Below are 26,463 nucleotides of genomic sequence, written 5' to 3'. Positions count from 1 at the left end.
TTTCCTCTGGGGGCAACACAAATACAATAGTGGCAGCCTGAGTTGGGGAGACATCTGTGCTATGCAGAATTTCAGGAGGTGACCATCACCCTGAAGTTCTGCACAATGCCAGAATCTCAGGAGCCAGACGGCCACTCCGGGCCAAAGGCCCCTGAATACCCCCACCAGCCTTTTCCCTGGCAACCAAAACTCACCAGCCCAGGTTCCTGATGGCAGATTGCAGGAGCCACTTGGCACTGTCAAACCAGCCTGAGTTCCAGCTGGTGCCAGCTTGGGTCTGGGAAGCGTATCACGGAATTTCAGGAGCGTATCACGGAATTTCAGGAGCCAGCTGGCCACTCCGGCCCACAAACCTCAGCCCTTTTTCCTGGGAAACAAAACTCACCAGCCCAGGTTCCTGATGCCAGATTGCAGGAGCCACTTGGCACTGTCATACCAGGCAGCTTCCAAGTGGTGCCAGCTTGGGTCTGGGAGGCATCCTGCATATTGCAGAATTTCCAGTATGACTAAACTATTAGGCAAAGGAATTCAGAATTTAGATCTCTGCTATAGATAGTAGCTGGATTCTAGAAGTTGAGCAGAGGGTTTTCAGGCACAAGCCTAAGTTTTGATTTGCATTCAGTTTGTGTGGGTAGTCTGACCCTTTTCCAGTTTAATTGGATATTGTGCTTATGGAGGCATTACAGGAATTTTACTTTTTTTCTTGTGCAGGACTTCATGTTTCCACTGATGAACAGTCTTTACCATTATTTGTACTCCATTCTGCTCAAAGCGATGGGTTTAGTTATATTTAAACTGTATGTTAAGTATACAGGACAAATGTAAATGGATCCAGGTCTAATAATAGTTACCAGTTACTAGCTACTAATAGTTATTTGTAACTAACAATAATGACTTTATATCCATGTGCAAGATGTTATGTGTGAGATTAGATACAAGCCCAAACCAGCAATCAGTTCCATAAAAGCTTTTAATAAAAAGAAATTTGAATTAAAGTGTGCAGAAAACTATAGAATACAAGTGGAAAATATCTCTTCCCTATTAATGACTAGTATAAAGCACAAGATGTCTTAACAGTTACAAATTGCAACATTCACTCCATTTTTATATGGAAAATAACACAGTTACTGCAGAGCATTATGAATGTAGCTATTAATCTTTCCTCAGCTTTTCCCTCTTTTATTGCAAAGACAAAAAAAAAATCCTCATGTTTCTAGAATTAATTATTAAAGAAGGCACTGAGAGATTTAATTACCCCTAAACCCCAATTTTGTTAGGCTATTTAATGAGGTCATAACTCTGACATTAACATTTCATTGTTTAATAAAGAGGACTACATTCAAACTGTCCTATGACAAAAAGGCCTAATTGAGTTTTATCTGATTATTCAGCTGATATCTATTCTTAAATGATGAGCAGGAGCTATGGAAGTGTTTGCAGGCTGATTTTAGGTCATAGAATCATAGAGTGGACTGGGTTGGAAGGGCCCTTAAAGGCCATCCAGTTCCAGCCCCGCTGCCATGGGCAGGAATGCTGTCTGTTGTCATCATATTGCAAAAGTTCCATACCTTCTTCGTGGTCTCTCATGGGCAGCTCCTCACAGCACTGACTCCAACTGTCTCACAGCACGGCCAACAAACTCCAACTCTCTTCTCAACCAGCTAACCCACTCTTTTATAGCACTGATCCTCATTGGACACAGCTGTGGCCTGTTAAGGGCAGGCTTGTTCCTAATCTTTGGTAATTAGTACAGCTGCAATCCTCAGAGTGAGATCATCTTTTGCACTGTCTTTATTTTCTTAGATTCTATCCTCCCACAACCATCCACTAAATCAGGTTGCTCAAAGCTCCATAGAACTTGGCCTAATTTTAATTCTTTGGTTATTTAATTCTGTAGTTGTAGTTCTATTGTGTTACCCTTCCAAGAAGAGACTAGGATTTATTTGACTTGGAAGGGACAGTTTGAAAGTACAGAGTTGAACAGAAGGATTTGGGGGTGGAAGAGTGGCTGTTTTGTCCAGCTCACAGCATGGTGAGAGGCATCCTGTTAACTCTGCAGCTATAAGAACAGTGAAAAATAAACTCAGTGGACATGTTGTTGAGTATGAAAACAAGTACTTTAAAATTCTTTCTTTTTCCATTTGGCGTTTGAATGTAGGGAAAGAACTCCACTACTTTGGCTGCAGTCATTTCTAGATTGGTTCTGAATAAAAATCACTCTGAGTAGAGGAAAACATCCTAAAGACCTATTGGAGGTGGGTGTAACAAAAATGGATTTGGGTTTAGTTGCCACATTTCTGTCACATCCAAAGTCAATAGCCACTTCTGCTTTCTAGTTTCTAGCCACCAAGCATCATCAGCATTCTTACTTTTCACTTTACTCAGAAATCTGCTGTAGAGACCTTATGTCTGTACATGGCCTCTACATTAGGATTTCTGATAGGATTTCTGATCCTGTCTGTGGCCTCTACACTGAGAGTGATTTATCTTCCTAATGCAGAGGAGCATTAATATGATGCATTCTTTGGTAGGTTTATGATTTCTGAGCTTACAGACTTGGGCATGTAAGAAAAATTATTTGTGGCTGTGATAATCAAAACACGTGCAGTGGGATATAGAGAATACAGCCTCTGTTCAATGACATCATGTATTACAGCAGAGTCCTACCTAGAAAGGTGTGTATTTAAAAATAGCATCATGGCAGTGTTGTGGGATTTTTTTGGTTAGTGAATTTTAGTTATGATCTATGCAATTAAGAATGCAAGTCTGAAAATAAAGAAAGGTGCCCATTCATAACAAAATTTAGTTAATGATACTATTTTCCTTTTACCTTTCAGGCCTTCTTGGGAGGGCAGGTAGATATGTAGAGGCAAAGGAAGGCATTGTGATCTGCAGTCAGTCCAGTGAAGTGATAATCTTTCAAGCCACTTTGCACACTGCTTTTATAAAAGCACATAAACTTACAGACATAGGAATGTATTTCCTAGATTCAAAGACCAGGGCACAGATAAATCTTAAATTTTAACAAAATTTATATGAACATAATCATATGAACAAAATGTTTCTCAGCTTATAGAAACCAGAAATATATTTATGACAGACTCATAGAATGGTGTGGGTTGAAAGGGACCTTAAAGACCATCTCATTCCACCCACTCTGCAATAAGCAAGGACACCTTTCACTGTCCCAGGTTGCTGCAAGCCCCCCCAGCCTGGCCTTGAACACTTCCAGGGGCTGGGCAGCCATAGTTTCTCCCAGCAACCCGCTGCAGTGCCTCAGCACCCTCACTGTAAAGAATGTCTCCCTCATATCTAATCAAAACCTACCCTCTGTCACTTCAAAGCCTTCACCTTGTTCTATGACAAGCCCTTGTCAAAAGTGATGTCAGTTTCTGAAAAGAAGACTCATTTTTTTAATATTGCTGTTGTGATTGAGGTTAGATAATCTACGTTTTGCTCATTCTAGTTAGGAGAAAGGTCAATCCCTCTCCAGGACCCTTTTCCTGAGGAGCTGGAGCCTTGACATGACTACATCCCAGTCTGCATAGGCACCTTCCAGGTGCCGTGTCACTTCTGCACAGGGTGGGTAGCCTTGGCGACCGTGGAGCACACGCCAGTTATCAAATGTCAGTACATCTCCTATAGAAAGAGATTGCACAAAGGTCAGTAGTTGGAATGTTACAGTAGATTCCTTCAAAAAACCACAGAGAAAGATTGATATCAACAGTTAGTGAGGAAGACTAACAGCTGGAGATACACAGCAACAACACAGAAATTTTAGCTTTCTCAAACAGAGAGGCCAGTTCCCTTTTGATACCTCTTTCATTTCTTGTATAATGAGGAGTTAAAAAGCAGGGTGGTAGAGGAGTGCATACTGAGAAAATCAAGCCTTGAGGAGAATGCAGATCCATAGAGGTGAAATAAAATGTGTAAAAACCACTAGGATACATTTTATTTGAGCAGTCTAGTACCAGTTGTACTATACACATACATGCTATCCCTGTTAAGAGATTTACATGAGAACAAAGTTAAAACACTGAGAGTTAGGAAATTGCATAATTAATGCTAGAATACCAATTTCATTTTTCTCTCTTGTGTGTCTCCACTATGGTACATCTCGAATGAAATAAACTCACAGTCTTCTCCTCATTCCCCCTACCACCATTTGCAGTAATCAACAAAATGGATTGTATGCCACTAATGTAATGTAAGGCACTTTGTTTTTCCATTAATGTGATCTTACTCATTATTTTATTGTCTGCTTCCAATGGAGAGAGATTAATTTCCTCACAGACATTTTAGACACAAGTACCATAGTATCTGAGGCAGTCAGATACAAAGATGAATTTACTTTTGTAATATCTCTTGAGAGATTCATATATTTATTTTACTGCTGAGGAATGAAAGAACAGAGATTAAGGCCACACATGACATCACACATAGGATTGCCAATCTATGGTGCTATTGATACATCCATTTCCAATATGCTATGTAGCATAAAATGCTGTTTTGTATTTAGTTTAGAGATACATTTGGCTAATCTATAGGTAGACTATTCCTCCCTGCCACTTTTTTCTTCTTTATAGTGTAACAATGGCAAAAGAAATCTACAAGATGAATGCAAGAAAGCAGTATGAAATAAAATAGGTGATTGAAAGACTTGAAGTTCCTCTCAGTACTAGTGCTAGCAGTGTTCAAGTATTCTGACTGTCAGGAAAAACATGTGAAAAATTGTTGTGAGGAGAAGGAACTTACTGACCTGGTTTCATCTTGAAAGTAAACTTGTGTTCTGCACTGTTCAATAAATCATTAAATTCCTTTAGAGCTGCATAAAATGGCCTCACTTTTTCAGCTGGTATATCAAACACTGTGTCTCTTGTTGCATTATTATAATTGATCCGAATTGCTTGGCCTCTGGAATCCGTGCTATAAAACAAAGAAAAGAGGGGAAAAAAAGGAAAGGAAAAAAGAAAAAGGAATGTATTCTGTTGTTTCTCAAACAGTTCAAGATGATTAAACAATAACTGAATTCTCCTGCTGGAATATCAGTATGTTTCTATAGTAAAATTCAGATTGATATTGGATTGGATTTTGCTAATTAAGACTAACTAGGAAAAGGGATAACCAGGAAAAAGTGTAGAGACTTAATTTGCTCAAAGATCTGTATTATATACTCTTTAATTGTAAACTTTTTTTAGTAAATCATAAACTTTTTTTTTAAATCAGAAAAGAATATGAACATTTGCATTTCATCTTCTAATAGTATATAATTCTTAATCTAAATGTTTCAATTTATGACCTCTCCTTGGCACGATATATATGTGTACATTGGCTGGCATTTGGCTGTTTGCTAACCCGTGCCAGTGCCTAGGAGTTACTCTAATTACCACCACTTCTTGTTTGTGTGTGGCAAAACCAAGTAGGTGGCACAATGCAAAGAGCAAGTCACACATTTCCCCAAAAAAACAGACTAAAGATCCCAACCAATCAACCACTAAACTCCACCCAAACCTAGAACTACAGACCAAGTTAAACCAGTGTTTTCCCACAAGGTGGCAGGAGCAGACCTTTTCCTACCGACACATCATCCACCAGATGACAGGGATTTTCTTTTTAGGCGTTGTTGAAACTACTCACTCTATAATCCTTTGTTTACAGTGCACAGCAAAATCACAGTAATCCACCCCAACATCAGTATAGTCTACAGCAGTAGAGGACAGGATCTGATATGCTTCAGGATTTTGTTTCTTCAGCTTGTTGGATACATGAAATCCATCTACAACTTCACTTTCACCTCCTGCAGCTGTTTGCTTTATACAATGAAGAAATTGAACCTGGAAGGAATTAACAGCTCTTTAAAAAATAATTGGCTTGCATATTTAACAGCTTATTAGTATCAGTTCTCTCACATCTGTGGTTCTTTTATTCTGGTTGTTTGGTTTTTTCCCAGTGACAGACTGAGCTCTCATTTACTGCAGCTCACAACACTCTGCCACCAGTATCACAAAGGCAGAAAATTAAAATAGCATGTTCATAAATCCATCCCATTGGGACATCTTCTAATGCTTGCAACCTGTGAGTCAGTGGCAAAGAGGTCTTGCTTCTTTCCTTTGAGTCCCTCTTTTTCTTCCTACTACTTTCCAGTTCTCTGGAATGATGTGAGTTGTGTGGATTACACTTTGATATGACAGGAACCAGGTGAAAACATCTTTTCTGTGGTTGTCCAGTTTTACAGAAGGGCCCTGATTTTTTTTCATGAAAGGGCAGACAAGTATTTATCTTTTACCAATTCAAAGAAAACAGAACATACCGTCTTAATTGTAATTCTTTCTCTGTTACCCTCCTGAGCTGACGAGATGAGTCCTAAAATGTCACAACCTGACTATAGCATTTAGACACCTAACTTTTGTAAAGTAATGAGAACAGTACTCACAGCATATAAAGGACCTGAAAGTTTCCTCATGTGGCAATATTTTCAATACTTTGTGAATTTAATTTAAAAATTATGGGGTATATGGGAGACTTGCTGAATTTATATCATACTGTATAAATTGTATGCCATGTGTATATAGATCAGCATATGCAGTATAATATATTGATATTTTTACACTGCTCTTTTAAGACTAAATTCAGAGCCACTGATCACTAACCATTTTTCACACTACAAGACCATTCCCCTTTCTCCTTTTGTGGAGTGAAAAAGTCAGTAAACTCAACTTACCCCAGGTGGATGCTGCAGAGCAGGGTAATCAGTGTGAAAGCAGAGTCTCTCAGTTGTGTATGCTACATTGTTAGCATCTGCTTTGTCCTGCACTTGCCAAGTCGGTCTTTATAATGAAAAGGAAAAGAGAAAACGCGTTAGAACATCCAGCCCACATGCCAGACAGGACACACTGAAACTGTGAAATCACAGCACAACAGTCACTTCATCTTTGGACATGAAAATATTGTAACATTATAAGGAAATAAGGATTTAGCAGTGTCCCTCCAGATAAATAAAACTTCAGTGTGTCAAGGGACATCTGGCATCAGGACAGTACCTAGAAGAAGGATGGCTTTTCAGTGGTGGCAAAGGCCAGCTGAAGACACTAACCAAGAGGCTTCTGCCAGTAGAAATCATCCTACTAATGATGCTTCAGAAATAAGTGAGTAGAAGCTGGCCCATTTCTTTTTATCAACCTTTCACTTTACCACTGCCACGTGGAGCACATTATCAGTGAAATGCAGAACTTGTAAAGGCCATGTAATTTTCCCCAGAAGTTATTTTTAAGGCTTCATAATCTTAGAAAATATAGAGTATCTTTTACAGGGGGATCTTTCCTGTAGGGTGAAAATTTGCTTCTGGAGAAAAATGTCTCGATGAAAGACTTTGAAACTTCTTTCCCTTTTATGACATCCTTGTTGAGAACTAGCTCTGTTTATTTTATTACATAGTTTCTCCCTTGGAATTTGGCACAATTCAGTAAAAAGTTTTCTGACAACTGCAGTGAAAAAAGTCACAGCTCTATGACAATGACATGAATGCCTCATGCTGCTGCACAGACAAAATGTGTTTTGAGTGCCACACCATGCAGGAGAATTTGAGACCCAGAACCACAGGTTTTGTTTACACAAAGTTCACATGATTGAAGACAATCCTCAGCAGATGCATGTTATAGATCCAGATGTTTGTCTGGAAAAGTGTAATTTACCATACAGAGACGATATAATTGCACGCACATCAGTGACCAAAAAGAAATTGTGAAACTCATTTTCCCTTGTGGAATACTATAGACAAAATATGTTCCAGATGGTGTGTGCCTAGTTTTACTTCTTAATAACAGTTTAAAAAGAAAATAGGCTAAAGAACATGCACATAAATTATTTATATATAGTATATAAATACTTTTGTTCTAGGAGTGGTATTTAGTACAGAAATTATGCAAAATGCTAAAATTAGATTTCTGCAATTTCCAGAGGGAAGACCCTCTTGAGTATTTGCAAATGTGTTTAACTGTCTAGGAGAAATAGTTTTTATTATTTGGTATGGCACATATTCATCAGTACGTTACTTGAGTAACAGCACGTATCCATCATCACATGACCTCAGTACTCAAGTATGACAATTTCAACCATACTTCCACGGTTTGACAGCCAAAAACCAGCCCCTTCTTATAATTCCTGTAATTAATATAAAAATCTAGCTGAAGGCAGTGAGATTTGCTCAGTCTTTAATTCAATATGCTGTGGTGTCACTTGATGGTTCTAAAACAATTTAACACATTTTAATCATCTTATTTAGATGATTAAAATTTTAAAAATTAAAATTTTAGATCTTATTTAGATTATTAGATGATTAAATTTTAAAAATTAAAATTTTAATCATCTTATTTAGATATATAAAATTGCTGGAGTGATAATATTTTATAGAATCATCAGAAGTTTTTGTAAAAGCAGTCGTTGCTTTTGTATTGTAAGGATTTGCAAGGGAAGCTGCTCCCCAGGAGCTTTCCTTGCACACTGTGAGCTTTGCTGAAAGCCCAAGTTACTGACTTGAAGACAAAGAGGCTAATGGGGAGCTCAGCATTGCATATGGAAAAATCAACCTCACTTTGTCTAAGTCAAATCTGAGCTGAAGCATCAACTTGGCCATGTTGGGGGCACAGGTAGTGAGGGTATGCCAGAGGACTCTGGGGCCTTAAGGAGAGCAGAGTGGGTTGGAATGGTTTGTGGTTTAATAATTAGGGTCAGATTTCAAAGCCCATTGTTCAGGCTGTTTGATAGAGTAGGAAGATTGGCACCAAGCAGGTGTAGCAATTTTTTTGCATTAGATAGCAACATAGGTTCAGTCTTCATCAGTAGAAAACCAGGCTGTCTGTCACCTGCTTAGTCCTGCCAAAGTGCAGCGCTAGGAACTGAAGCCACACTTGAATCATTTGTTCTTACACTTCATTAAAAGTCTACGTCTTATACGTATGAGATTTAGGACACGTGTCCTTCTCTTGCTACTGAGGACCTCCAGGTGACACTGATGGATTGGCTGTTTCCATGGCAGTGCTGCAGCCCCAAAGGAATGCCTTCACACCACACCAAGCACTGGACAAGGCTTCAGAACAGAGGAGGAACACAGGGTCTCACAAGCTGAGGAGTTGGAGAAACAAATAGCAGTATGACTGGAGACTTCATTAATGCACTTGGGTCTCCATAATGGAAAGAAAAAGGTAAATTAAAAATGTGGAAACTCTTGGTGTTGTTATATGGCTGATATGGAGAATGTTTCCACTTTTTAAAGCAATGACATTTTAGGGAGGTCCCACCAAGCAGACATCTAGACAAGAAGAAAGGCTTTTTTCTTTCATGTGTTAGAATTATATTCATTGCTGTTACATTTTGGTTTAAAATTCAGGGTTCTGTTGAGGTAATGTTTAATTTGGCAAGTTTGCCAGCTCCAGGTTTATCCTTTTATTTCTCATATTTTGTAGGCCATGTATTTGGCTCCCAGTAAAACACCAGGGAAATAATAACCCAAAGTTATTATTTTATTACAGTTGTAAAAGCCACCCAAGAACTGGATGCCAGTAAGAACTGAACTTCTGTTTCAGAGATGAAAATTATGGTAAGTACTAGCAACAAACATTTCTTAGTTAGATGGAGGTCACTGTTTCAGCTCTGCAAGATGTGAGTTGCCACCATGGTTTGTCTGCTCATTAGTAGGTGTTTGCAGAGGTAGAGCTTCAGTTTGCCAGCTCTTGGCATCAAAAGGATAATTTACAAGTGCCTGCTTGTGCTCCTTCAAGCTGAACTCTGCTTGTTGGGATTGGCTATGGCTTTCCAGAGCAGACTCTGTTGAAAGCAGGAAAATGGGTACTCAGCCCATCTTTTTTGGTGAGGTGAGCCACGATACCATCATCGAAGTCTTACCTATAGCCATGACTCAAAATCAGACTAAGAAAAAGTTTCAGAAGAGATAAGCTTCCTCTGTTCAGAACGAGACTGGATTAGAGATTCCTGGTTTTGTTTCATGGTACAGATAAGTATGTCTCTCTCACTGTTACCCTATATTCAACAGCATTTGGTTTTAGGCACTTTTCCTTCTCTCTGCAGTTAGTGTTATTTCTGCTCTTCTCTACATACCCTACTTGTAACAGCAGAGTGATTCTCTTTTACAGTTTATGAACTTGATGCCAAATTTTGTAATATATAGAGAAAAAAAACAGACACCTTGTTTTAACATATAAATCCTCAAAAGAGATATAACAAGCTTAGACGAAAAACATTAGAGGTGATTACAACACTGGCAAAACAAAGGTTTTATAAAACAAACTCACCCATAAAATGTGAGACGCAGGAACCCAATCCTGTGGCCAAGTTTAATCAATTCTCCCTGCCTTGTAGCAGCTCCCGTCAGTAGAACAATTCCTACTTTCTTGAGGGTGCACAACCACCTGTATGCACTTTCATCATTGTACATGATCTCTTCAAAAGGTATTTTGGGAAGTTGAAGGTCTGAGCCCCAGTATTGATGTTCTGAAAGGGAAGAAATAGATAAACAAGTTCTCAGCTGTTTTAGCATCAAAACTCTTCAGTTTACTGGCTTGTATGCACAAACATACACACACATTCAAAGATAGTGCACAGTAATGGGTAAAAAGGACAAAGATGCTAATTCTTTTTTGTTTTGTGTAAAGTTAGCATTGATTCTAGTTTTTTTGCAAAACTTGAAACATTACTGGTTTAAGTCAAGCATTCTATTAAATATTGAATCAGGGCTTTTATTCTTACAGTAAAGACATATTCGTTTTTCCTTGCTATTATATATTTAATCAGAAGCTGCTATTCTTAGAAGAGTGTACTATACAGCATGAAAAGACTTTATCTAGAATAATTGTTTTGTTTAAATCACAACTACCTTACTTGGTGTTTTAATATTCAGATAACTTGCCCAATCATCAATCACACACTAGAAATGAGACCACATAAACATTTGTAAAATTATGCAGGTGGCATCAATTATAAAATGCCTGTATCTCTATTTATTCCAACATCTCTTCAATGGACAGGACAAATGAAAACTACAAATTCCAAGGAGCTGTCAGAATTGAGAACTCTGGGTAATTTTACCTGGTGACTGAAGGATATACTATAGTTCAAACAAATGTGAAGACCAGGTTTGGGCTTCTTTTTTACCTCTTTCTAGATGTAGGTAGGAAGCACAAAATACAATGTGCTCTTAAAAAAAAATTGAACTCAGACACTATAGAGTTAAAATATTTTTCAGTCAGTAGTGTTCTCCTTTCATCTGTTTAAGGCTACTTAGAGATGGTCCAAGAATCAGAACACATATTCCCATATATGACCTATCCACAAAGACCATCTTTCTGGTCTACCTGTTTTTCAAAGAAGCAGCAGTATGATTCAACAAGTTGTTCAATTTTGTAACACATTCACAAAATAAAAAAGTGTAAATCTTGAGGAGACATATAATCTCACGTCATTAAATTTCTTTTTGATACCACTCCATGGCCAGTTACTCACCACTCCACTGTATTTAACTTAATATACATCTTTTCACACATTTGAAAGATGGTGAAAAAATAAAATAGGAATTTTTTCCCTTTACTCTATTAGAAGTTAAGAAATTATATAGATTTATGTATTTTGTATGTTGTATAAATATGCTAAGAAAATCCTTTGAAAGACAGAGCAGGTGAATAACCATGTGAAAACTAACAGAAGATTTTAAGTTTCATCTTTTCCATCCTAGTTTTCTTACTGACTTGCTAATAAATATTTTCCTAATTTTCCAGAAACAAGAAGTAGCATTTCAAGGAATATATCAATAGATTTTTCTTCACTTTGGAAAATAAATACATGCACCTAGAATTGAACTGCAGCTCCAGGAGTCCCAGGCTTCCAAGGGTACACGGACTGTAGTGCCCTCTTGTTCAAGTTCCCAATGGCTCTTGCCAGAAGTTTCACCTGGTATGGGATGACCCTTCTGCAGCAGGGCATGGCCTGTGGTGTTGGGTTTGCTGGTGGGTTTGGCTTTTGTTGCAGACCTGTGCTTTGTCACAGCACTGCAGAGCAGCACATGCTCAGCACAGCAGGCTGGGACTGCCTTGGATTTTGGCATGACAAACCTGTCAACCCCTACAGCTCCCTGTGGAACCACCACCCTCCACCCAAGCAGACCTGCAGCACTGGTGCCTGTCCTCTGGCCTCACGTCCAAACAGCTGTGGAGCCAAAGGGAGGCAAAGCTAAATTCAAAATGTTTCTCATATCACTTAACTTGAAGAGAAATAATTTTTTTCTGGGAATTTAGCCTTTGCCAGACTCTGAAATGTATTTGGGAATAATACTATAACATTGCCTGCTGACTGAAGAGATTTTTAACCTCTACAGTACTGCTACAAGGTGGAAATTGCAAAGTGTCAACAAAACTGAACTCTACACCAATACTCCTAAAACAGCTACTAAAAGTGAAGAGCTTTTTTTCTTTAATGTTTTACCACTTTGCATTTTAAAAACACCAACAAACCAAAATAGTTGCCAAATGCCAACAAAAAAAAAGCTAAAGAGTAAATATGGTTCAATCCTGCTGTGCAAGGCCATCAACTCTTTTCCCCAAAGCTTCATTTTTCTCATATGAACTCCCTTCCAGTGACAAGAGTAGCCAGCATCCTTAATGGTTTAGGCTTGTCTCTCTTTTTAAAGGTGCAAGCTGGTACACAAATGCGTATCAATCCTACCTCAAATTTCAGAGAAGAAAGGCTCCAAGTTTCCAGCCCTTCAGTGACATGCTGATGCAGTCAAGAGCTTGGCCTTTGAGCTACTGCAGGAGCAGCCTTTCCCCCTTCACATTTGCCAGGGTACTCCATAATGACACCATGGTAAATACACCAGAAGCTGAAACCTTGCATATAGCTCCAAGTGGTAATATGAATGTGACCACACCATTTAATACTGAATATCCCAAAGAAAATGATTACTTTTAGCACAGGATCTCTAGCAGACTTTTTAATCTTTATGCTTTACATATTAGTATTTGTGGGTTTTTTTCAGAGAGCTCTTAGAGCTTGATTTAAATACACTAGTGCCAATTTTGATCCTTCTAGTAGTTCTGAAGTCTAATTTCTGACACTTATGTCTGATATACACATGAACTGCTTTTAAACAAAAACTGCTTTAAAACAAAAAACAGTGAAGGAATTCTCCTGACTGGTCCCAAAGAGCATCATAGTCAGGTGAGCACAACAGCAACAGGTGAGAGAAAAGTCATAGGTCTGTGCTAAAAGAAGCAGCATTTACACCTTTGGCTCTGGATGAAAATGCTCTATGTTGTCCAATATTTACAATTTGACAGATTACCAGGTCCATAATTAATTGGAAAAGGGACAGGAAAGCAAAACTCAGAGAATGGAAAAAAGATCTTGTGGTGTGCAGATAGTTACATTCTTCCATTTAAAAGTGTTTTTTAAAAAGGCTGCCTGAAAGTCTTAGAAAACTGTATGCTTCCCATGGCATGTTATTCTTCCACATACCAAACAACAGGAACTTTCTACCCATTTTTATTCACAAAATCTCTTCAGCCTGAAAATCTCTCAAGGAGCTGCACTGAACTGCACAGGGACTGTACTCTTTGGCAGTATTTCTTGGTGGAGCCCACTCAAGCACCTCATTGTTTTATCATGTCATCATAGAGCAATTTCTTCCCCCTGCTAAGGCAGTAAATACAGTTTCCATTGTACTATAGCAGAAGTATTAGAACATATGCTCTGAAAGCTGAAGGGGTAAAAAAGATAGGAATGAGTCATTAGTGTCTGGACAGCCTTAGGTTTCACTTGCACAGCACAGCTGCAGTTGCCAAATTAAAAATCTTTATGTTTGCAAATCACAGAATCAGCTAGGTTGGGAAAGACCTTTGTGATCATCAAGTCCACCCCATGACCTGGCACCACCTTGTCAACTAAACCATGGCACCGAGTGCCACCTCCAGCCTTTCTTAGACATCTCCAGCGCGGTGACTCCACCACCTCCCTGGGCTGCCTGTCCCAATGCCCAATCTCCCTTTCTGGGAAGAAGTTCTTCCTGAGGTCCAGCCTGAACCTTCCTGGTGCATCTTTAGTCCGTGTGCTCTTGTTCTGTCGCTGGTTGTCTGGAGCAGAGCCCGAGCCTCACCGGGCCACAGCCTCCTTTCAGGGAGCTGTGGAGAGTGATGGGGTCACCCCTGAGCCCCCTTTCCTCCAGGCTACACAGCTGAGCTGCTCTGCAGAGCACTTGTGTTCCAAGCCCCTCTCCAGCCTTGTTGCCCTTCTCTGGACATGCTCCAACATCCCAATGTCCTTCCTAAAGTGAGGGCCCAGAACTGGACACAGCACTCCAGGCGCTGCCCAACAGGGGAGCAATGACCTCCCTGCTCCTGCTGGCCACACTATTCCCAATCCAGGCCAGGAGCCATTGGCCTTCTTGGCCACCTGGGCACACTGCTGGCTCACATTCAGTCTGCCACCAGTCAGCACCCCCAGGTCCCTTTGCTGCCTGGCTGTTGTCCTGTCACTCTGTCCCCAGCCTGTAGGGCTGCAGGGGTTGTTGTGGTTTTGATGAAGCTCACCTTGCTGGATTCAGCCCATCTATCCAACCTGCCCAGGTCCCTCTGCAAATGTAACTGAACAACTCATACAGGATAAAAACAAGTCTTACAGAATTATTTTGTATCTTTATGGATAATTTATATTATGACTACTAAAACCCCAGATCTGTGTGCTTTTCAAAATGGGAAGAATGAAACTCTTTTGAAAGAATTAATGCCTCTTTCAATCATTTCAGAACAATAATTTGGGGGGAAAAGAAAGGAAAAACAAAAATCCCATTTCTTGATCATACCAGGTTAGTCCTAACTACATTAGAGTTTGCATAAAAAGAGAAGATGCCCTTCGTTCAGTACCTGCAGATGGTGTGCATGCATCAACACTTGGAATTATCCAGCATTTGCTACACAACTTGGGACAATGCTGATCAAATCTTCTGGAGTAATAAAAGAAAGTCTAGACACCACTAGAGTAAATTACTTCATCTAAAATTGTTTTGCCTACAGCATCTATTTTAATGTTTGTTGAAAGCCAAGTGTATTTTTGATGTATTGTAAGTTATGTATATGGCATATACATAACTTATACATAACTTAATAACATATACATATATGGCATATATGTACTTGTTATTAAGCTCTTATTAGTTATTACTGCAGGATAAACTCAAATGACCAAATTTTTAAGGTAAAGAACTACTTTTAACTTCATCCTCCTAAAATTATCATCTCTCAGGACCTAGCAGAGAAACTGAAATTAGCATTGATGCTGTTAACATCCTGATTCAAACTTGCAAATCACAGAATCTGGATATAAACAGATATCCACAGGAGCTGGATATAAACATTCAGTATCATCACATTTTAAAGAATTATCATCATTTGAAACCTTAAAACTGCTGTTTAAACATGAACCTAACCTAAGGTTAAAAATATTAGGTACCACTACAGACTAGCTCTGCAGAATCTTCTCTTTCACCCAACAGGAAAATATGATTGTGATGTTATCTAATTCCCACCCCCACCCCCCCAAACCCCCCAGCCCCATCCTATTGTTGGAATGCCAGCATGTTGGAAAATGAGCCTCAGCAAACACAATGGAGTTAGATACTGGATACTGGCTTACTCAGTGTGTCTCACAAGCACCCTCTACTACCCCCAGCATCTGAATTACAGACATGGTAAATCATTCCTGTGACATCTGCTGTGTAGAACGCCAGTAAACAGAACGAAAAACGAGTATCTTTGAGACACCACAGCTGTAGAAGTGGAATATGGCTCTTTGGCTGTTCTTTTGGGAGCATCTTGTAAGCTGGGCTGAAATGAGCCTTGATATACAAGGCTCATATATACAAATAGCAGATTTTGATTTTGCGTATTGCATGGAGAGGATCTGGCAATGTTTTAAAAGAGAAATCTTGACATACTGCCATAGAGCTATTTATAGTCACTTCATCGTGCACTGAAAATCTGACCTTCTCTTCTTTTTGGGCTTGAAACAATGTCTGACATCTACGTTTCTTGAATCAGAAACTATGATGGAAAAACTTTTTTTTTAAAGCAGCACTAAAAGCAAATAACCACTTGCAAAAGAAAAAAAAAAAACAAACAAAAAAAGCCAGCCTCAGCTGTGAATGTCAGCAGTGAAGGTTAACCTTTAACTACAGCAGTCTGGCAAGCTTGCATTTCCCTTTGTTGAAGCAGCATGCAGGGCTGGCATTTTGTACCATTGTCTGTAACATCATACAGCTGGGCTATGGTTAGCTGCTTAAGGGCATGTAATTTGCAGTGTGCATCACCACAAGGAAGTGTGTCCTAAACTTACCAAAAAATACAATGAAAAACAGATCTTAAACAGCCAGGAAGCAAACTCACAGCCTTGTTTTTTGCAACTGAAACCTGGGGAAAACTGCAAGAAGGTGTCAATCATAATGAGCCAGGGAGTTCATTATTATCATTGTCTGAGAGCATGAGGAAGAGATGAATGACGCCACTTAAATAAAGCCAGTTAATTGGTGTAATGTTCATACACAATTTCTTCAGACCAACCATGTGAAACAGGACTTGAAAAAGCATTGCCCAAAGAATGAAACAAATCTTTGGTGTATGTTTTTACCTGGATGGCCCCAATGGAGAAGAGCAGTGGCAGAGCAGAGAACTGGCTTCCAAAACATGCACTGTATTTAGATGCCAAAGGTAACCATTGTGCAAATGCATGCATGTGAAGGCAAATCACAGCCAGTTAAGACTTCATAATAGGTGAAAAAGGTAACATTACATCTGAAATTTTGAAATCTCAGTAGTTAATACCTTTGCCAATGAACACAACCTGAGATCTAGATTATTTTGCCTGGGTATTAGTCAAAGTAATTTATGTCGATCCCTTTGAAGACTACAAAACATCCTGCTAGCTTTCATAGGATATTCATTTTCACAAATAAAAGTTCTTGCCATCTGAAAAATCAAGTCTAGGCTCCCTGAATGAGGTCTGTATCTTCACCATATTCACTGTGGAAGCATGCCAAACTCTTCAAAATAGTAAACACAACAGTTTATTTTTTGCCAAAAGTAAAGTAGATAGAAACTTTTATATTACCAGGGGAAAATAGATCCATTCTGAACTATGAAGAGTTTATTACAGCATCCACCGAAATGAATGGAGATATTTCTTATCTTTTAAACCAATAATGTCCTATTTTAACAGATACTGTCTTAACACTGAACACAGATGCACAGCTTTCTGCAAGAGCAGATCTCACAGGAACACTGTCAAGAGCAATCACAGGCATCCTCCAAGCTTTCACACCTCCATGCTCAGTCTGAAATGCTGTCAAAGTAATGATGAAATGCATCATGCAAACCTCGTGGGTTTATAATTATCCACTTTAAAGGGTAAGTGATTTGTACAGGGTAAATGTTACAAAGACAGTTGTACAAAATACTTTGTGATCAAAAGACAGTCTACCACTAAAACTTGCACAGGAAGCAAAGCAAACACAACCTGAACTTCAGCACTACACACTGCCAGGCTACACAGTTACTTTTTAACAAGAAGGCCATGAAAAAGGGGAAAAAAATATTTCAGTTTTAACTCCCTTGCAATTCCTAATAATCTTTCTTTTTAGAAAAATTTAGAAAAATTTAAATAGTTTAAACAGCACTCACACACTTGCATAGTCACAGACCACTGGTGGTCCATGGCTCATGTATGAGACCTACTAGCACTTTCTGGAAAGAGAAGGCTTTTAGGAAAGTAAGTGCAGCCCAAGTAGTTGTACTTCTGCCAGGTATAGAAGGTAGAAGAGGGAAAAGATTACACAGGTCCCTGTCACACATGCACAGCCTGGCCCTGGGCACCAAGGGCTGTTGCCACGGCTTCAGCTGGGTAGACCTGGTCCTCACACAGGCACCTCAGCCAGGACTGTCAGTGTCAAACCCCTTGCATTTGTCACAAGCATGGCAGATATGGATTTAATTCCTACCTGGCAAAAATAAATCTGCTCGCATGACAGCTCTGGCTTCTTCAGAGAAGCATCGTTTTTTCAACCACTCAGCTTCATATTCACTTGTGTGCTCATCAGGCCAGGTAACAGAGATCTGTCAACACAAAGGAAAAGGTGAGTTTAGAAAAAAAAAATTGAAAAAGATCATCTAGAACAACAAAACCCCTTAGAAACAGCAGAAATTGTAATACTTAGATCAATAATATCAGAGTTAAACTTTCCTTGAAGCATGATAGCAAACAAGTAATGAAAACCCAACTGAAACACCATTCACATTCTGCCACTTTTTATAAATGTTCATTTTCATTTCAACCCATGACCTAATTTGCTGGTTTGTGTGGACAGTTTCCACTGTGGGAGCTGCACTTAAGAGAAAGAAGAGAATTGTAAAAACTGGCACGTATCACTGGGGAGAGCACTTCACCCCAGCTCAGAAGAGCGAAAATTTCTTGCAAAACACTGACAGGTCATGAGAAAAGAAAAAGAACAAGACAGACGAGGACCTTTTGCTAGGAGAGAAATCCATCTCCTACTTCTGAAGTCTTCCCTCTATCAAATAAAATTTTAAAAAGTGTTGAGTTTTTCGAATTCCTGAAAAAAAAACATGGATAGAAAGCATATGGCTTTGCTTGTCATGAACTGAAAGAGCTCAGTCTAGCACAGACCTACAGCTGAATTTTTAAGGTGGATGAATAGGTATCACTTCCCAATTCACATGACTCTGCTCATTCACATGATGGTAAAACACTATCAGTATCATTTTAGTATTAGTGCTGTGCTTTTATCAGTTTCTGAATATAACTGGAAGCAGACAATTCCTAATTTTCCTGATGAAATAATGAATTTACATTGCATTAGTTTTGTCTACAATCAACTTGGGAGCCCAGAATTCCTCACCAGAGACCCTTATCCTGTGGCTGAGCTACTCACACATGAGAGCCTCTGCAAACTGCCCCTGCAGTGAGGCTGCCCCATCTGACCCAGGGCTGACTGCTGCATTTTCAATATGTTTAAAACATCTTGAAGTATAAAAACCAAGGAAATTAGTTTGCCAAAGGAGCCACAAACTGTTTTTAATAAAACATAAAGAAAATCTAAATAATATACTAGGATTTTATATATCAGGAAAGGTTGACATTCATAAGGAGGGCAGCTCCTATCCTCTCTTGCTTGATAGCCTTCTATTTTGCAGGAAGAAATGTTAGTGTAGATAAGTAGACAGGGATACAGACATTAGTCCAATTCTGATTATTGGCTTTAACTTTGGTTTGTGTTCACTCAAGATAAAGGTTATTTTGCATTGAAAGCTGGTATTTTGTTATAGATTAAAAACATTTTTTTGCCATCTGTTTTTCAGATTTTCAAGCCATTTACTTAAAGAATAAAGAGAGAAAAAAGTGTAAGTGTGATTAAATGTGCAAGAAATGTCTGTATTTTCAACAACTAGTGATGAAGAAGCATATGGCAGAATTTTGAAAAGCATTATTATATGATAAAAGCTGAAGCTTGGGTTTATGCAGCCTCTGCATAACATCCATACAGTGAAGTTTCACATGAAGGTGGAAAGATCTGAATTCCCCAAAATGCGATTCTTCCTGAAAGCTTTGCAAATACCTGCTAAGGTTTGCAAACAATCAAACTGCCATTAGAGTGCGACTTGCAATTGTCTCGAGTTCAGATTAATAAGCATCGTTAGACAACTTTCACGAGAGGGTGAGCGACGGTTCCCTTCAAATACCTTTTTGCTATCTGCCAGAGCAACCTGCTTGGCCACGATGTCCACATCCAGGTCCTCGAGGCGCAGCCTGCGCGCCCCGGCGGAGGGCAGGAAGCAGAGCGGGCACTGGCAGCTGTCCCGCAGCCACACGCACGGGTAGCGGCTCTCGCTCCCGTCCTCCCAGCGCACGCACACCGAGCGGCCCCCGCCCGCAGCCCGCACCGTGCGCACGGCCGCGCTCATGCTCAGCCAGCGCCGCCGCGCACCGGCACCCGCGCACCGGGACCCCGCTCCGCAGGGCCGCCTCCTCCGCCTTCTGCGCTCTGTAGCCAAAACGTCACCGGGAGACGTCAGAGGGAAGTCATGGAGCTCCTGAAACCATTTGCCGTTTGTTTTTCAGAGTTTCAAGCCGTTGACTTAAAGAATAAAGAGAGGGGAAAGTCTAAGTGCGATTAAATGCGTGAGAAATGTCTGTATTTTCAACAACTGGTGACGGAGAAGCATATGGCAGAGTTATAAAAAGCACTATTATATTATATAGTGGGTTCTATCTTTTGGGTTCTATAGCAAAAACATCAGAGGGAACTCCGTCACGGAGCTCCTAAAGCACCACCAAGAGCAGCTTATTACTGAAGAAGCAAGAACAGCACAAGGACACTGTTACCATGATTCTCCCTTCCCTTCCAACTACCTAGACTTCAGGAATATTCATTATATTGTGAAAAACGCCATTTAAGAAAAATGTTAAAAGTTTAATAACAATAAAATGGTCATAAAAATAGCAATATAATTAGAGTAATAATAATTTGGACGATTTGGATTAGGACGGCATGAGACAATAGAAACAAAGAGTCACAGACGTCCGTGTACCTTTTTCTGGGCAAAATAAGCCTGAAAAAGGACACCCGTTAACAGAGGATTAACCCTTAAAAATAATGACCTGTTGCATATTCATACACCTCATACATGATGCATGAATTCCATTCAAACAAAGGATTCTCTCTGGTCAGTGTCAACTTTTTCCTCCTAATCCTAACAGCATCTTCAGGGCTGAGCAAGGCAGGAAGAAATTTGTTTATTCTGATAATGGAGCAATAAATTCTCTTTCTCTGAAAGATTTAGGCGTCCTGTGGCTGCTATCTGGTGCAAGTACCTCATTCCTTTCTTAAAAAAAATATCCCACATACATAGTTTCTATTTTAAAATTATGTTATAACCTAAAACCATATTTAACACACTACTTAAGAAAATTAATACAGCATAACCTTCTAACATAACACATATAATATTCACTTCAATATTTGCGAAAAGCCAATCGTAAAATAGGCATTTTTCACAATATGTTACTGACAGAGGGTATAGTCAGACATATCTATTCAAAAATCCCTTCAGTTTGATCTGTCACCTTGGCTGTCTTTCGTTGCCATGCCCTCTGACCAGAGATGATGCAACAGCCCTGAAACCTCCTCTCCCCTTGGTTGGGGCGAGGGCAAACCTGGCCTCAGCAGGTGAGTCTGCGGGCTCCCCCACCCTGGACACAGCCAGAGTGCATTTTCAGGACAGATGCTGGGTCTGGCTTTCTTGTGGATACCTTCTTCTTCCCCAGCCTTGTTTACTTCTCCCTAGCCCTGAGGTAACTGGACAATCCTGTCACTGTTATCTCATGTTCCCTTAGGCAGCTGAACTCCCAGTCCAAAGTTCCAGTCAGGAGGCACATTCAGGAAAGGGTGGGCTTTGGTGGTCACAGTTTCATTGTGCAGTTTTGCCAAAAAGGGTAACAATTCCTTCATAGCAATGTTTGAGCCCTTAGCCGTAATGTTTCAGTCTCTCACAGAAAGACACCTCAAAACCAATTCCACAAACCAAAAGCCAGAGCTGCTGCTAACCATGTTCAAAATCTAAAGTATGAAAGTACATACACCATAACCCCTGCTGTGGATACTATGGAATAGAAAACACAGAATCCACCTCCCTGCAAGGAAAAGCTTTGTAAACATGACTTTAGCAACGGGGTTTTGTGAGAGTTCCTCTCTCCTTTCACAGCCAGACCACTTTCTATGGATATACTCTTTTATTTAAAGCCAGCTGCATACTGTCCTGCAGAACGATGGTGTACAGATCCTAGAATTAGAAAAGCTCTGGTCTAATGTTTTTGCATATTCAGAAAAATTCAGGGGATGCTCCCTGAATCAACAAGCCATTACATACGTATTTCAATGACTTTATCAATGTCAAATATTGCATATTTATTAAGTATCTTCTCGTTTTGTTCTTAAACTCACAGGGCAACATATTGATGCTACCAGGACCAAAGTCTTGCCAGCTCTCTTTGTGCATGAAAAAATGTCCTGGGCTTCAGTATTTTGACTCACAAAGGCCTACTGGAGTTATCAGATGGTTTTTCAATATTTTTCCTTTGCTGCAGTTTAGAACTAGGCTACACAGGACCCTTGGCTCTTCACAATCCCGGCAGCAGAGCGATTCTCAGCTCTCAGCCCGGCAGCGGTGCCGAGAGAAAAGAGGCTGGAGCACGGTGTGGCAGGTTCCACAGAGTGCAGGCCTTTATTAGAGCAGGGCCTCAGTGAAGGGAGCCAGGGACAGCAGCTCCGGTTTCACAGGGAAAAACAGGGGTTTATATCGGGAACTGGAGGGCGGGGAGAAACAAGGAACGAATGGGATACATGTAACTTGGATGAGTAACAAGGGAAAATCCAATGGGGTACAACAATTAACAGAGAACTGCAAAGGATCATGTGCGGGAGAGGTTCCTCACCCTAACTGAGGTGCGCCTCATTCAAGGCTTGGCTCTCCAGGGGAGAGCAACCACTCCTTTGCTGGCTGATTCCTTGGCCCCACAATAGGCAGGGAGAGACTAAACTTCTTCAAACCCCCACTGCCACACCGTACCTTTTCAGAAGGCTGCAGATATCTGCCCGTCTTGTTCTTTAATCCAGCCTTTTGTACTCTTCATCTTACATGCACAGCACCTGTGTGCCCTCTGTTACTGTGCAGCTGGTGAGCACCCCTGGGCACCCCATGGCTCATTGCTGTCAGTGCTGCTCACCTGTCCTGCACAGCTGGAGCCCCTGGGGATGAGGCTGGGCCACAGCCCCACTCCCAGTCACCACAAACTGTGTGCCCACATGCGCCAGTGTCTGCAGAAAAACACTTGTCTGATGCTCTTACCTCACCAGCCAACAGCAAATATGCCCCATAAAGGCACAGAGCCCCGTGTACTCACCTTCCTTCATGGCTGCACAGCACTGCAGTGGAGACGCTGCCTGAAAACCACTTCAGCCTCCTGGGAGGAAGAGGGAGTGCTGGTGGTGTGTGGAAAGAACAAAAGAAGCTGGGCTTTTAAATACTAGATGTAATCTACATCTAGTAGATTAGGTGAAGATGGCCTCTTGTTTACTTGCTCTTTTTTTCTAGGGTTACTCTTCTTACATTAGAGAGTATATAAAATACTATTTAAAGTCACAAATTTAATAGCATCCTAATTTATATGCAGATCCAGTTATGAATTATGAATTAACTTGCATTTGGTTGTACCTCTATTTGAATCCTGAGTATAAAGTGCATTACTTAAATACAAATCTCAGATAAATTACATTAAATTAGAAACAAAGTAATATTAATTAAGAAAGGACAAAGCCTGCTACTAAGAAAAATTAACTGCTCTTCATTAACAAAAAACTGTCCACACAGAAAGTGTAAAGGAAATAATTCTTAATCATTACCCCAAAAAAGGCATAAAAAGGTCTTAGATAAATCCAGCTGAGAAACTAAAACTATAAGTCCACTGAATTGATTTTTGTGGATTAAAGCCTAACACAAAACTAAAAATCATATAAATCATAGTATTTTGGAGAAGAGATAACAAGTAGACAGAAAAAAAACCATCTTGCAGTTTGGAGTGTATCCAAATTTTTAGTGTAAATAATAGCATTTACACTATATACCAAATATATAATACCAAACTATTAGTATTAATAATAGTAAATTTCTATTATAACACTAAAACTACTCTATGGTTTCCCTGTCACAGGGAAAAAATTGCAGAGTGGAAAAATGTATGGAAAATATCACACAAGTATATATCTTTTTTTTGTCATCATACTCTTCACAATATTCACATTATCCCCTTCACTGGATAATGAATCTCTTCCCTAAGCCAGCCTTCCCCAATGACTTTCCTCCTCGACCCTCCAGGAGAGTTTAGACAGAAACAATGACCACTAAACAGTTTCTAAGCACCTACAAGGAGTGTCTGCAGTCTAAGTAAGGTTGTCATCTGAGCAAACACGATACTCTTGGCATTGTCTTTTCTTATGAAGGAATGTTAATGGCATGCTGGAGACTGCCAGCAGTACCTCCCCAAGGTAAGGTAGTTTTCAAGGAGGAATGGCTCTGTCCAAGCCACATCATTAAAAATGTAGTGGTTATGGAGACCATATGTTTTCCTTGTTACAGGCATAGCCATTAAATTCTGCCTTTTCCAGTGATAAATTGATCTTGTAGGCAGGATGACAACTCAATGAAGAAAATAAAACAGGCAGTTTTAGTCTTTTTTTTTTACATATATGTTCTAATAACAGCTTCTTAAAGAAGCATGTAGCACAGTCAGGTTTTTTTTTGCCAGTTTCACATATTATAGGAATGAAATGCAGAGCCACAAATTGAACAATGTTTTGCTAATGGCTCACCAAAAAAAAATCTAGGTAATAAAAAACCAATTTCCCCAATGAACTGCAAGTAAAAATACATTTTAAAAGACAGAGAAATTACAGATTTTGAATCCACAGGCTTACTTCAGGAATAGTGGCTGTGAAATGCACTTCACTCACAACACTTCAGTGTTAGCTGAAAATTTCTTTAATAGTCACAAAATTGATATTCAAGAAGCATGAGCAAAAAACTGGTAAAGCAACATGAAGGTCATCTAAACAAACAGCCACACCAACAGTAATAGACACACATCCAATAGAATTTCTCCACAAAATACACATTTCCTAGACAAGACTATGACCAGAGCTCTGTAGCTCACAAGGTTGTTTCTAGTGACTAAGCCAGGTATTTTTTTGCTTATGAGGTTTACATCTTGCGAATCTACATCTGAGCACATGACAACCTATAGGAGCAGCAATTTAGCTTCAGACAATTCATACAGCCCAGCTTGGCACACATAAGGTTTTTTAAAGGCTTACCAAGGTTTGAAATCTTCCCTTGACTTCTCTCCGTGATGATGGTCCTGGGTAAGTCAACCTGTGAAACTGAACATTGCAGTTTTGAAATCCAGTTTGCACACTCCCCTCTGAATCCCCACCCATTCACTTGGCACAAGGCAAGCACACTTTTCCTTCTTGAGATTTTGTTAATGGTTTTGGGCATGCTCTGAGCTTCTGTTCTATCAGTGGATGTGAGAATGCCCACATCAGAGCACTGCCTTCAAAAGTGAGCTACCTGGAGAGAAGTGCAGGCGAGTCCCTTAGTGCCTTGCTTTGATCATAGAGCACTTGAGGGATCATCTCAAAGATCATCTCATTCCAATCCATCTGCCACAGGCAGAGACACCCTCCACCAGACCAGGCTGCTCAGAGCTCCATGTAGCCTGGCCTTGAGAACTTTCATAGATGGACCATCCACACCTTCTCTGGGCATCCTGCTCCCCTTGATGAGAAACTTAACCATTAAGTGAGCTCTCTGTGACTGTTCCAGCTCCAGCACTTTTTTTTTTCTCCCCAGAAAATAGTCATTTGCTCTTAAGCACCATCAACTGTTTAATAAATTCAGAAATAATACATGTTTTGAAAATCATCAGAAAACTACAAAAAGCCCCACTGTCACCTCAATTTTAGCTGGAACTTCTGCATTCTGAAAAAGAAAAAAGAATCTAGTACCAATATTTTAACATAACAGAAGAACATAATGGGGATTACTGCTGCTACAATCATCCTTTTAAAGCTCTCTGCTTAAAAGTAATTACCAAATTTTCAATGATAAAAGGACCTCTACTATTTAAAATAGGCTGTATGAAGAGCCAGAGGATTTTCATACCTCCCAAACAAGTAAGTCTTATCAGACAAAAAGCAAAAGCAAGATATTTATAAGATTGCAAAGAGAATTGCAATATAGTTTTTGTACTTTTTAAAGAAAAAAATTGAATCTAAAACTTTAAACCGTTGAACATCACTAAGCATTTAATTCTTGCAGGCAGCTCTATAAAAACCATTTAATGCATCAGCTCTGACTCAAAAAAAATGATATATTTAATGTACACATTTGCTTAGGTCAGCCAAAGTTATGTAAATCAAACTCTAGTAGATTTAAATTTCCTAAAAGATTTTTGTATTGGCTTCATCAAACCCACATAAGATTGACCATTTGTATTAAATGTGTGAACTTATACACAGACCAGACTCAGATATCTTCATTTTCTCCTAGAAAGGACCATTTAAAGCCTTCCAAAATCAATGCTACTGAAACAAAATCAGAATTCTGCCATATTTACAGTAGAAAAATGGTTATATTTTATTGAAACATAAAAAAATGTCAAGAATTCATATATGATATGAAACATTAGTGTGGACTGTAAAGTACCACAGTCTTGTTTCATTAGATGACAATTTAGAGGGCATTGGGTGGAATGAGTTATTCTGTAAATACTCACATATCT

The 26,463-nt window shown here is 39.5% G+C and overlaps 1 protein-coding gene across 1 annotated transcript; it reads right to left on the bottom strand.

Moving 5' to 3' along the window:
• Window positions 1-952: 952 nt before the first annotated feature.
• BBOX1 (gamma-butyrobetaine hydroxylase 1) lies at window positions 953-22,033 on the bottom strand. The gene is made up of 7 exons (XM_036384953.2): window positions 19,809-22,033; window positions 18,050-18,164; window positions 10,308-10,506; window positions 6,722-6,827; window positions 5,638-5,834; window positions 4,760-4,926; window positions 953-3,639 (listed from the first exon to the last, which is right to left on the bottom strand). The coding sequence occupies exons 1-7, from the start codon at window positions 20,028-20,030 to the stop codon at window positions 3,479-3,481; spliced, it is 1,167 nt and encodes a 388-aa protein (XP_036240846.1). The 5' UTR covers window positions 20,031-22,033; the 3' UTR covers window positions 953-3,478.
• Window positions 22,034-26,463: the final 4,430 nt, after the last annotated feature.

The sequence above is a fragment of the Molothrus ater genome, chromosome 6, assembly GCF_012460135.2.
Source record: "Molothrus ater isolate BHLD 08-10-18 breed brown headed cowbird chromosome 6, BPBGC_Mater_1.1, whole genome shotgun sequence".
NCBI classification, from domain to species: domain Eukaryota; kingdom Metazoa; phylum Chordata; class Aves; order Passeriformes; family Icteridae; genus Molothrus; species Molothrus ater.
The sequence above is the reverse complement of the archived record's forward strand: the minus strand, read 5'-3'. Positions and strand labels throughout refer to the sequence as shown.